The sequence below is a fragment of the Alosa sapidissima genome, chromosome 1 (genome assembly GCF_018492685.1).
Source record: "Alosa sapidissima isolate fAloSap1 chromosome 1, fAloSap1.pri, whole genome shotgun sequence".
Classification (NCBI taxonomy): Eukaryota; Metazoa; Chordata; class Actinopteri; order Clupeiformes; family Clupeidae; genus Alosa; species Alosa sapidissima.
Window position 1 is genome coordinate 13,129,205 of NC_055957.1, and position 12,425 is coordinate 13,141,629.

At 45.2% G+C, this 12,425-nt stretch overlaps 1 protein-coding gene across 1 annotated transcript in view; it reads right to left on the reverse strand.

Annotated features, from left to right (window-relative positions):
• Positions 1–12,425, reverse strand: part of ptch2 (patched 2) — a 33,166-nt gene extending 20,741 nt beyond the window's left edge. Inside the window, 6 exon segments of the mRNA XM_042106230.1 lie at positions 164–248; positions 455–474; positions 477–557; positions 559–647; positions 10,012–10,204; positions 11,825–12,425. Of these exon segments, the coding sequence (XP_041962164.1) occupies positions 164–248; positions 455–474; positions 477–557; positions 559–647; positions 10,012–10,204; positions 11,825–11,971 (615 nt within the window). The 5' untranslated portion in view covers positions 11,972–12,425.

Consider the following 12,425-nt stretch of genomic DNA (forward strand, 5'->3'; position numbering starts at 1 on the left):
GGGAGAAGAAAGACACAATTGGCCATTGCTCAAACTAGAGCACGTCCCAAATGGAGAACATCAAAATGTATCCAAGGCAAGGGTCCTGGGGACTAAGCACCCCGCATTAAGGCCTGCCCTATGAATTCTCATGGGAGATGGAAATATAAAACAATAGGCTTACCCTTTCAATCATGACATTCCCCCTTCCCCCCCCCCTATGCTTCGGAACTCCGGACTTGAAGCAGATTTTGTTTAGATCCCATGACCTGAGGAGATATCAAATGTTTACAGTCACCAATTTATAGCAAATCTCTGCTGGGTTTGAGGTGATTGCAAGCGTGGACAGTCAACCATTTCCCACGATTCGAGAGAGAGGAGAGGAGAGGAGAGGAGAAAGAGAGGAGAGGAGAGGAGAGGAGAGGAGAGGAGAGGAGAGAAGAGGAGAAGAGAGAAGAGGAGAGGAGAGACTTACTTTCCATACAGGGACAACCTGGGACTTTGCTAGCGGAGAGCGCAGCCTCTAGGTGCAGTAGCAGGGACTCCTGGGTTAGAATATTAGTTCCTTCCTGTTTAGGGTGTTTGTATGAGCATCTGTGAGGTGAACACGGACTCTTCTCCCTGCTTCTCCTTCGTGTAGCGCAGTTCACGGCTCACACGGCTTCCAGCTGCAAAGACAGAAGGACAAGAGGAGGGAAAGTGTGTTAGAAACAGACAGATGGAACCTGTATCAGGTTATTTCACTGTGTGTCATTCATCCGTTACATTTTAAGATGACTTGGAAACCTTTGTACAAATGAAAATAGAAAAGACTCCAGGTCAAACAGGTTTCATGCCAGATGGAGACGTAATAGTACCTCAATGAAATCACACAAATCTACCCATATTTATTATGAATTAACTTAACAAAAACATACTAGCAAGCGGTGTTGATCAAACCAGCCTTTGACAAAACCAGTGAGTATAACACACTCAGCTTGAGCCAATACACAGGACCAAAGGAAAAATAAACCAGCACGAGAACACTCTGGGGTGGTAAGAACACACACACACACACACAAACCTCTGTTCACAAACATTTATGCCCCCTTGCTTGCTGGTTTCGTGGGCACTGTCAGACATTTGTGTCTGGCCAAGCAGAATGAGTCAAAAGCTACTTATTGATGCCTCCTGGAAAACAGATGTGTGTCTGGGAAACTCTCTCTCCCTCCCTCCGTCCAGCTTGCTGGCCCTGGTGGGCTATGGCGCGGCGATGACACGATCCCCTGGGGTGGGCTCCCAGTCAGAGGCCCTCCCAACCTGCCCAGAGCAGATCACAGCGTCTGGATCCCAGTCATGTGAGCGGCCCTAACCCCAACCCATTCATTCAAAAAACCAGCCCCAGCAGCACCCCCCCCACACACACACACACACACAGTCCTCCATGTGCATAGGAAAATCCCAGCCAGGCAGGCGGACGGACTGGTTAGTGTCCGCAGCTTTAAAAAAGCAGGCCTCCACCATCCCAGAACTAAGCCGTCAGGGAAAGAGCAAACGAGGGAGACGGAGGGAGAGAGAGAAAGAGAGGGAAGAACAAAAGCTGCTGCTGCTGCTGGTGCTGGTGGTGGTGGAGCTGGGAGGGGGGGTTGAGGCAGAGAAACGCTGTTCATGTGGTATGCAGAGCCCTCGGAAGAAAAGCATCAAAGAGCGCAGAGGAAACTCTGGAGTCCAGCCCCCTAATTAACAGAGGCTGTGGTGAAAAGAGTGTGCAGGGTATCTGCAGGCATGCCAAGGGCACATGAAACACACCGGCACGGATCAGAGCAGCTCGGTCTAGCCCTCCGCCGGCTCCCAATGCATGATGACAACCCCGCAGTGGCTAGCTGGGCCCACCTCACCTCTCTCTCTTCTCTCTCTCTCTCTCTCTCTCTCTCCCTTTCTCTCTTTCTATCAGTCTCACTCCTCCAAAGCTCCCCAAAGCCCTTGCCTGGCTTAATTGAGAGAGTGAGAGGGAGAAAGAGGAAAAGAGAGAGAGAGAGAAAGAGGGTAGGAGAGATTTTGAGAGAGCACTAGAGAGTGAACCAGGGAGACAGGGACCGAGCGAGGGGAAAACAAGTGAAGACTGTAACGGGGAGAACTCTCTCAAGCGATTTCTCTTGCCCACACCACCAAATCACTTCAAGCCCCTCTCCTTGTACTGAGCGGGAGAAAGGAGGCATGGCTTCGGAGAACCACAAACTGTTCCGCCAGATCAGACACGCAAAGCATTCCGTGTGTTTCATGAAAAGTAAACAATGACACAGATATTAAGAGGAAACGCAGTTCTCCCTAAAGCACAGTTACATGAAAAAGCTTGTAAGCCACGATCTTTTATGACACATTATCGCTGCATTGCTCACCATCATATGGCAACCAGCTCCAAGGGTATGTAAATACATTCCATCAGAGATCTGCACACAAGATTGAAGCAGAGACAAAACACTCACGCACACACACACACACACAACTCCATTCACAAATGCAAACATGCTTTTTGTTTCACTTTTCAAACATCGCATTCATATTTAATGCATTCAGGCATCTGCAGGAATCGAGCTCGAATCCTTGGGCCGGTAATTACAGGGGCTCCTGAAGTAAATTATAGCTATTTGTGTCTCGTTCCTCCCATCTGGACCACCCAGCTCGCGGGCCGACTGGGCTGTGGCGCTCCGTCACCGCTCCTCGCAGCCACCCTCCAGATGGGAGCTCTGCTCGCCTCGCCTCGCTCTGCTGCGTGCTGCACGCTTAAAGAGACAGGCACGCAAAAAAAATACTTTCACGGTGTCACACAAGAGCCAGAGCGCGAGAGAGAGAGAGAGAGAGAGAGAGAGAAAAAATTACAAATCAGGCTGCCCCATTTGTTTGAGTTGCGCTCCAATTTGACTTGCGGTAACTTGCTGAGACTCTGGGCTTGAGGCTTCAAGCTCAGTTCCTAAAGCCAGAAGGAGGTGGGCCATTTTCAGTAAATGATTTACACTTTTCCCAAACATATACAGCCTCGTTACAATGTAACAACACCCTTAAGTACATTGCTACATACTGAAAAACAATGAGTCACAACTTTGTTTACTGAAGTAAGAACTAATGTGAAAAAAGTACATTTAAAGAGGATTAAGAATTATTGTTTCACACTATACTTCATGATATAGTTGACATGATATAATCCTACATAAGATATGTGTTATATATGTCAAATGGAGTTTGAGTAGAGGCTGCATTCTGAAGTTGGTATTAGATCCTGGTCCCCTTGCAGGGGCAGGGACCCTCCTTTTGTTCAGCTTTCACAGCTCTGGAGCTGACATCACCAGCCCAGGTCAATTCTCCATGAGGTGGGTCCTCCATCATATGGTGGGAGAAATGACTATGCAGTCAAGACTGCACACTAAACGTGGTGCAGAGCTCCCCTCTGCTACATGGCTATGAAATAACTTGGCTAAACATATGGCTAATAGCTCTCTCTGCACAGATATGGGGCTGAACTTGTGAAAGGCTGCTAGCCAGAGCTACCCAGGAGCTGGTAGACAATGGAGGAGGGTTTGGGGGGGGGGGGGGGGGGCGCTCCCCACCCTGGAGCTTAACTCTGGGGTCCTGAAGCCTGGGAGGCTGGACTGGTGTGTGAGGGCTTCCCCCGCACAGTGGGCAGCATGGAAAGTGACATGTAATTAACCACGGAGATGCAGCCCCCCCCCCCCCCACCACCACCTTCCAACCCCCGCCCGGCCCACACGCCCCTGGTGTCAGCCCACTGCTGGACCCTGTCAGCTCCAATCTCACTCGTGTCCACTCCAATCTACCCCACTGCGGCCATGATTGCACACCACTCAATGCTGCCACTTGCCATGGCTCTCTCTCCCTCCCTGGAAGGGTCAACAAGCGGGAAGTAAATGACCATCATTACCGCGATGCTGTGGAACATCGGGCTGGTGCTACTCAACATCTGCCACACCTGGAAAGTCTATTTTTTTCCTGATGCTCATTAAAGTTTCCACTACACATCATTGCATGATGTATAAATAACAATGAGGTCAAGGTTATGGACCTGGAGCTATTTAATAAATAAAAATCACTATGCTGCTCAAAGCAATTGAATCCAAGGACGGACACACACGCACACACACACACACACACACACACACACACACACACACACAGACAATACACACATGGGCTTATTCAAGGGATGTTCCTGAGGGAACCGACTAACTCGATTCAGGGTAGACCACCACACACTGATAATGGCAATCATCTGTAACGCAGCAACTGTATTTTCCCACAGCCCACCAGGGCCAATGAATCAAATCGGTTTTACCCCAATAAAGGAGTCTCCACTGACCAAGGTGGTCCAGACACTCAAGCAGCCAAGACTTCAGCCAGGCCCACACAATGTACGCCTGAAACAGTCACAAATAAAGCCTTAGCCAGCGTTCACAAGCTAGCTCTGAATCCCAGCGCTCTAACCATTAGGCAGGGCCACCTTCAAAGTGTTGTGGTCCAGATTAGCTGGATTAGCAGACCTCTGAAAGGACCCATGCTGACTTGGAGGAAGTCCCACAAGGAAGAGTGCTGAAAGAGACATTTTACCTGTTTTTGCCACCCAAGCTCGACACACACACAAAATACAGTGCTCACACAAAAAGAACAGACTCTGAAGACACACACGCACAACAACAACAAGACGCACATATGGACATAAGAACATAATGTGCCCACATACATACATAGCCTACATACATACATACATACATTCAATGAATCTTTCTGTATCTATCCACCCATCATCTCTTCTTTCTGTTTCAAGAAAACAAACTCACAAAAGGCTACTGGACTTTTTCTTTGGGACTTGGCATTCCCTCATCTTGTCTCCCCTGAGCCCGTAAAACATTTTCAAGAAGACATTATGAAAACAAGAGGGGATAGATTTGGCCGCCGCATGACACATCTTTTCACAAAACTCTTCAGCTCCACTGCAACTCTCAATACCCCATCCATGACTGGGCTGTCCACTCTGTCCAGCCCAGACTCTTTAGAGGAGACAGACGGAGAGGCTGCCCTACCTTCACCGCCCCTAACAGAGAGAAAGAAAGAGGGAGAGAGAGAGAGGACGGAGGGGCTCAGTGCAAGCCCCCTTTGTCTCTCCCTCTCCTGAATGTCTTTTTAAATGTTTCCCAACAAACAGGCGGGGGGACAGTACAGAGAAAGTCTCCCAACAAAAGCAAATGGCCTAAGACTTTCTCAGTAAATGAGACGATGCAGACGCGGGCTGCAGGGGTTGGCGGCCAGGAGGCGGCGGTGGAGGTTGGCTTCATACCTTAACTATAGAAACAAAGATTATAGCGGTGTCTGCCCATACCCATGACGGTGAAGGGACTCCACTGGGTATACTAGGTGTACTTTAGAAAAGAAAATTGGGAAGAATTTATATGTGTAAACAAAATGAGGGGAGGGGGATCTTTGCTGAGGGTAAAAAATACTAAGCCTCAGTTACGACCTATTCAAACCTGATACTTCTGTCAGTGCTGACATAAATTTCCACTGGTGTTGGCATTTAAGCTCTTGCTATTTCCATATGTATAGCCTCCCCTGTACTAATTATGCTAATCATCCCTAGTGTTGGCTGCTGTGAAAAATGCTCACATTAAGCAGTCCACTGGCTGCTAATGCAGCTTAATGTGTGGTTGAAACATACATTCATCCCATGCTGAAAGGCAAAATTTTTCCACATTGCTGGTTGCATTCAGGCTAGAAATGAATTTATTGAGCCGCGGGACCATTTCTTCCCCTTCCCCACCACCACTCCACACATCCCAAGTACCCAAGAAAATGTTTTTTTTTTTTCCTTCTGCCTTGGTTTAATGAAGGAGGCAATGGTGTAGAGAGGGGGGAAACTGAAGAAACTTTCACTGAAAAGGTGACTGGTGTCACTTTATTTAGCATGGATCAAAGAGAGCGATCAGTCTTGGCAGAAAATAAAAACTGTCAAAATGAAGGAAAATGAGAGCTGGGAATAGAAGCTGGGCAGATGTCTGGCCAGCAGTATTACAAATGAAACTGAAATAAAAACTGTACCAAATCAGAAAGTGAATAATATACTGAAGATGGATTTTGTAACAAAGTAGTAATTGCAAATGTTCATATATTTTAAAACATATTACCAAAAGTAGGTAAAAAAGTAATAAAATTACTTAAGTAAGTGTTCCAACAATCACAAAGCAGCACCAGAGATGTCTGTGTTCAAGTTGGGAGTTTTGGCCTACTTATAAGTAGTGTGCTCACAAGCTTAACCTTCTCAGTGAGAGGGGAGGCCTGGTGAGTTAAATATCCAGCACATGAGGCTGTTTTTGAGGAATGGGGGCTGGAGGCCTGTGCTGGGCTATGACTAGGGGGGTGTGGGGGGGGGCGAAGGGAGAGGGGGGGTTGAAATAAACATTTTCAACTGACCCAGGTTGACTCGGGCCTTGTTTGTTCTTTCTACTGGTGAGGTCTGAGTCTCGGCAGTTAAAGTTTATTTATGTAGCTGGGGTACTGCGGCTTGCCATTCACCTCAAATAATGCTCCATAGAGCTTGCTTTCTCTTGAAGCTGGCCCCGGACTGGACGACTGTGTATTTTCTAATGAATCATTGCATTTACCTAGCATTTTTTGTTTAGATAACTGCTCCAAACACAGAAAAGTCCACATGTCTTCCCCTCAAAAGCTAAGGTTTGTGCAAACTCTCTGGAAGGTACCTACTGTTCTGCATGTGGAGAAGGCCATTCACACCATGCGTACATGTTCCTTTCCCCCCACTTCTCTTCAGCTGCACAGCCGCTTTTTAAACCTCAGAGAGGTCTGCTACCCAGATATCCCCACTCACTTTTTGTAATGTTTGCACAGCTTGACTGTGTGTACATGTCTGTCAAGCTCCCCAAAATCGTGTCAAGACAGAGGACAAAAAATAACTTTTGAGTACATGCAAGTACATAAACATTTCTTTCTGTTTAAAACGTTTAAAACTCAAAATGTGAAAATGTGCCGTGAGCTTTGTTTGTGTGGGTCCTTTCCTATAATGGCCACATCATTCTAAACAGACCACTGTGGAGGCCTACATTACTCAAACACATAATCAAATAACCAAGTGCCTTAAAGTCATCTATACTGCACATTTAGGCAGTTAGTTTACACAGATTCTTGAACTGGACATGTAAACACTGGCATGTCATACTATGTCCACTAAACTGAAGCTGACCAAAGGTCTTGAAAAAAAAACATCCCATAATAATATCTGCTTGTGATTATTTTCATACAAAGTCTTACACAAGAAGATGCCACTCTGCTGCACCAAGTTTGAAAGAGGAAAATGTGGAGGGATGTGTGTGTGGAATGTATTTGTCATTCAAGACAAAAGGTTTATGGTGCCCTTTCCTTCACCCAGACAATAGTGACAATATCTCAGGTTTCCATCAATAGTTTCTGCCAATAGTTAACCAGTACCTGATAGTGAACTGAGAAGTGAAGAGAGACCCTGTCCTTAGTTGACTCTTGCCAGTTGTGTTGAACCAACATGGTTCCAACATGGGTATATTTCTATAAATTAATCGAAACAAAAAAAAAATAAAAAATCACATGGACTCAGAGCAGACACTACTTGATTCTATTGTGTTTCAGATCCATAATACACTTCCCTCACCCAGAGTAAAAGCTCACCAGACATATCATTGTGCCCTTTTCACCACTTTAGATAATATTCTCCAGTTACTGATGTTCACTTCATGCCCCTTTCCATTAGGAACATGGAAGACACACTAGGGATACGTCCATAGTAAGGGACTGTGAATGTTTACACTTTCAGACAAACACTGTCAGGTCTGGCCCTCCTCTCCCTACAGCCTGAGCAGGGCAACAGTTTTCACACGTCACTTTAGAGAAGGAGGAAGCAATTAAAGTCGCCATGGTGGTCTAGTCCGACACTTCAGATGTCCATACTAGGTGGCCGGGGTGACATCTGGGTGGGGCTGGGGGATGGGGCAAGGGAAGGCCTGGGGTGGGTGGGGGCAGTTAAAGCCCCGGGGTAACTGATGGGGGCATATGCTCCCCAAACAAACAGCTGGGGAAGTGTCAGGCCGCAGTGCTTTCTTTCTGCACTTCTCTCTCCACTCTTAGGGCACTTAAAGGGGAATGGGCCCACTCCAGATGGGCCTACCATGATGCACTCACACACACAAGAGCCACCACACCAACGTAACAGAGGGATGCTTGGGGACACACCAGACTACCATACTCGAAACTGACCCCAAGAAATGCACCAAGAAATGCACCAAAGGCTTGTCTTACCAGAGACTGATAGAGCACAGCTAGACTTGTATAATGTTCAATCTTTGGGAATCCATAGAAGATATAATGTTGCCATGTTAGATTTAAGCTGTTTTGCACAATAATTAATATGCAGAACACATTTTTACGAAGATTGTTTGTACAATCACACAAGCACAGACCATCTTTGTTATAGCTGAACACCCAATGACCAACTTAAACTGATTAAAATATATTCTGAATCAGTCTTTCCTTTTTTTGAAAACCCTCTCCCTTTATATGGTTGTGTATGTGACTTTGTGTGTGTGTGTGTGTGTGGTGCTTGTGTGTGTGTATGTATGTGTGTCTGTGTGTGAGAACTAACCTCTCCTTGTTACCAAACCACTTACTCTCCATTCAGCCCTGAGCTGCTTTGTCAATGGGCTATTGGGGGAAACAACGCAGGCAGAAACTTTAGAAACATGGGCACAGCCTCTTAAAGGCACAGGATTCCCTTTTCAGCAATTTGGCATTTCCCTAGAAAAGCTCCACAGTAAATGTCTGCTTTACATTAACACACAAGTTCATCTGACAACACCCTTCTCCCAGTCAGTGTAGCCCAAAGTACACAAACTTCACAGACAAGATGGCGAACATAGATGAAAGTCACCAAACAATACTAAAATGTTATCCATATAGAATGCAATATGGAGTAACCAGACCCAAACCCATAGAGGCTTGTGGGCAAATACCATAAACTAAATTAAAAAAAAACTCAACACAGTGACACACAAAGTAAAACACTAAGACCAAATGCCACCAAGAACCAGTGCAACTCACACTACCCCGATCTCACATGAAAATGAATCAACCAAAACACAACGCTGCGGAATTAAAAGGGTAAAAAAAATGTACGCCCTGTTTACACTACAACTGCTGTGACTCTTTTCAGTGTGTGTGGAGCAGGTGGGTAAACTTCAGCTGCATTCATTTATTATTATTTTTTTCAGAGGGGAGAGAAGGAAAAGGGGGTGCCTTTATTGTTGAATGGAATCCAAGAATAGTTAAGGACCACACAGGGAGTCAGAGAGGGGGAGGGTCAGTGGCTCAAAGATGGCTAACGATTCACACAGCCCATCTGCTCTGGGGCTCCGAAGAGTGGCGAAAGCCGAGGGGGCTTAGGAGGAATTTGGCAGTGTGAAAACCAAATAAAGCTGCCCGAATGTGTGCAGATAAGCAAGGCACATAGAAAAGGACATCTAACAAATAAATAAATAAATAAATAACTGAGATAACTAGGAAAAAGAGTCCATCGCTAACAATACTCGCTGATTAGGAAGAAAAGAACAAGAGAAAGGCCTACTTGTGCCTGGAAAAATAATGCTAGCTATGCGTGACAGAAGATATGGAATGCCTAAATTGAAGATCTATGTCTTCCCAAAAGCAAGGAGGTACACCTTAAGGAACTTCCAAGAGGATAAGTAAGGCACAACAAACTTTTTGAACTTGTTTTGATCACAGGCAACACTGACAAAGATTCCTATTCTGTCACAAAACTAATGACAAATAAAGTCCAACTCATTCCACATCTGCCTTAACTCACCACACAGCATTCAGCTCTGGGTAATGTGTACACGCACACACACAAACACACACACACACACACATACGCACACATACGCACACACACACACACAACAAACATTGAACCCAAGAACAAACCAAAAGCTGAAAGCTTGAACTCACCTTCCACCCATAGCTGCTCGATGTCCGTTTCGATGGCAGCGACCCGCAAACCCACAGAAAAGGCACCGAACACAAGCAGTCCAATGAAAAGGACCTTTCCACAATGTCGCTGGATGTGACAGCCCAGAGTAAAGAGGAGGGCCTGGAATCTCGCCCGAATCCACAGTGGCGCTTTCTGACCCACAGCCTTCCCCTGAAATGCGTCAAGGAGAGAGGGAAGAGAGACACTTTGTTAATAAATACAGTGGCGTTGGAAATCAGTGCTGCCATGCGTGGACAGAGGTGCACTGGCATGCCAGATGTAACCTACAGCGAACACCTCAGTTCTCAGAGCTAAGTTTATGTGTTCATTTAAGAAGGCTCACCTATTGTGTACACCTACTGGGTACAATAACACTGGAACATAACATGTCTACCCATGAGTTTTATTCATCCAAATATGGCTGGTGTTGTTTCATCTTGAAGGACAATAAACAGCTTTGTTACACCCAAGCAACATGACATCCCATATATGTGCCAGGCCTGCAAACTGCATGTGGGCCATCCCTAACATGACCCCAATTCACCAGGGTTAAGCTCTATCTGGCTAACAATTTTTTTTGTTTTAAGACATTATAATATAGAAAACTGTTCTGAGAGAGGACATAACAGATTAACAGCAGCAGATTGAGAGCCCTTCACGTAATATTAGACTGGGCTGGAGTTTCCCATAAGGCCAGCAGTGACGTATGGCTAACCTGTTCAGAAATCCCTGAAGTTTACGTACTACATAGCCTTACGGCAATTCACACATCATCACCAACTAATTTAGCCCAAACACATCACATACTAGCTGTTGGAAGCCTCTTTGGGACTTTGGGACCAGTAAAATAAATACAAACTCCGGTAAGTTTAAAAATATTGTAGACCTGCTACTACCCACCAAAATAGTTCACATTGACAACACATAGCCTACAAAAAATAGTTAGCCTACTTACTGATGAATGGCCTGATGGCAATTAAATGAAAATTAGTTATACACAATGAGAGGGCTGTGAGAGTCACCATTTTACCAGAAATCAGCATAACAACAAATACAACCAATCTAAAGTGCATATGTTATAGACCATGTTAAATGTTATAGATCTGACAGTGAACCCTTAGTTTACATTGACAAGTTCAAATCAATCCAAAAAAAGACACTAGCTACTGTATGAATCATCATTTAAAGTTATCCAATAGACTCCTCCAAGAAAATGAGTGCTACAGCAACTGGACATGTTTTGGTTTCAGTCATCAGAGTTTTGACACATATCCAAGCGGTTCATGCGGTTCAGTGATGCTTTGTCAGATAAAACTTAATCACTGAATTCCTCTGGTAGACCCACCGCATTTTCATACAAACATCAATAACTTGTTACGCGATATATCTAAAAGGTAACTTTGTAGACAAATGTATAACAAACAGTCGTTCAGCCTACAACTAGAATGTGGTGAAATAATAACCAGCTATCCAAAATTAAAATGAATGGAGACACGTATTTTCATTCATGAAATTATCTGCACTCATCGACTTCAAACCTGCTACTCCCGGTAACTTAAAAGGATAGCTCTATAACATATAACGCACATAATGTGTAGGACTATACATGGGCTTGTGCACATGAAGCTTACGTTACGCTGAAATCCTAGTTGTTTGTCCTATGCCGCATAGCGGTAAATAGCCGTGGTGAAAACGAGATGTACAACTTTTACTGCTAGCATGGAAATAAGACAACAAAGCGACGATGACTGAAATCGTAACCTAGAAGATCCAAATGAAAAGATGTGTCACCTTAGAAATCTGTTTTAACGCGACAGCGGCGTGGCAATAACTAGGTCTTCGGAGAAGATCTGAGCTCACAGCCGGCGGGGAATGCGTATAACTGGGGGGTAAATCTCCAAAAACACCGGCCCCGGGGACTCTGGGATCCGAGGCCATAGTCCAAATGAGAAAACGGAGCACAGAAAAAAGTTAAGAAACTTTTTGCGTTTAACTGACGCGATAGTAATCCAATATAGAGAATAAGCGCATCCACTGGACAAAAGTTAGAATATTCACTAGTCTTTCCTTGAGTCAAAGTCTTGCAACTCCATCCCAACATTATGTGCCCGAATCCGTATAAATCCTTCGGTCTTCATCCGTCCCGATAGCTTATAAAACAACGTTTTAAACCAGAGGAAAGTCGCGAGCAGATTTCTTAGTCTGCTTCTGATCCTGTAGCAGTAACATTTGGAGAAGGTAGCCTCTTTACAAATCCTGAAAAGGGTGGTTTGATGGAAAAGTGCTCTGGTTCTCATTGGCCGAGGAAGAGGCAAATTACTTTGCAAACATCTCCTATTATTAGCTGCTAAGCAACAGCTCACCAAAGTGGAGAGAGAGGGAGACCACCCAG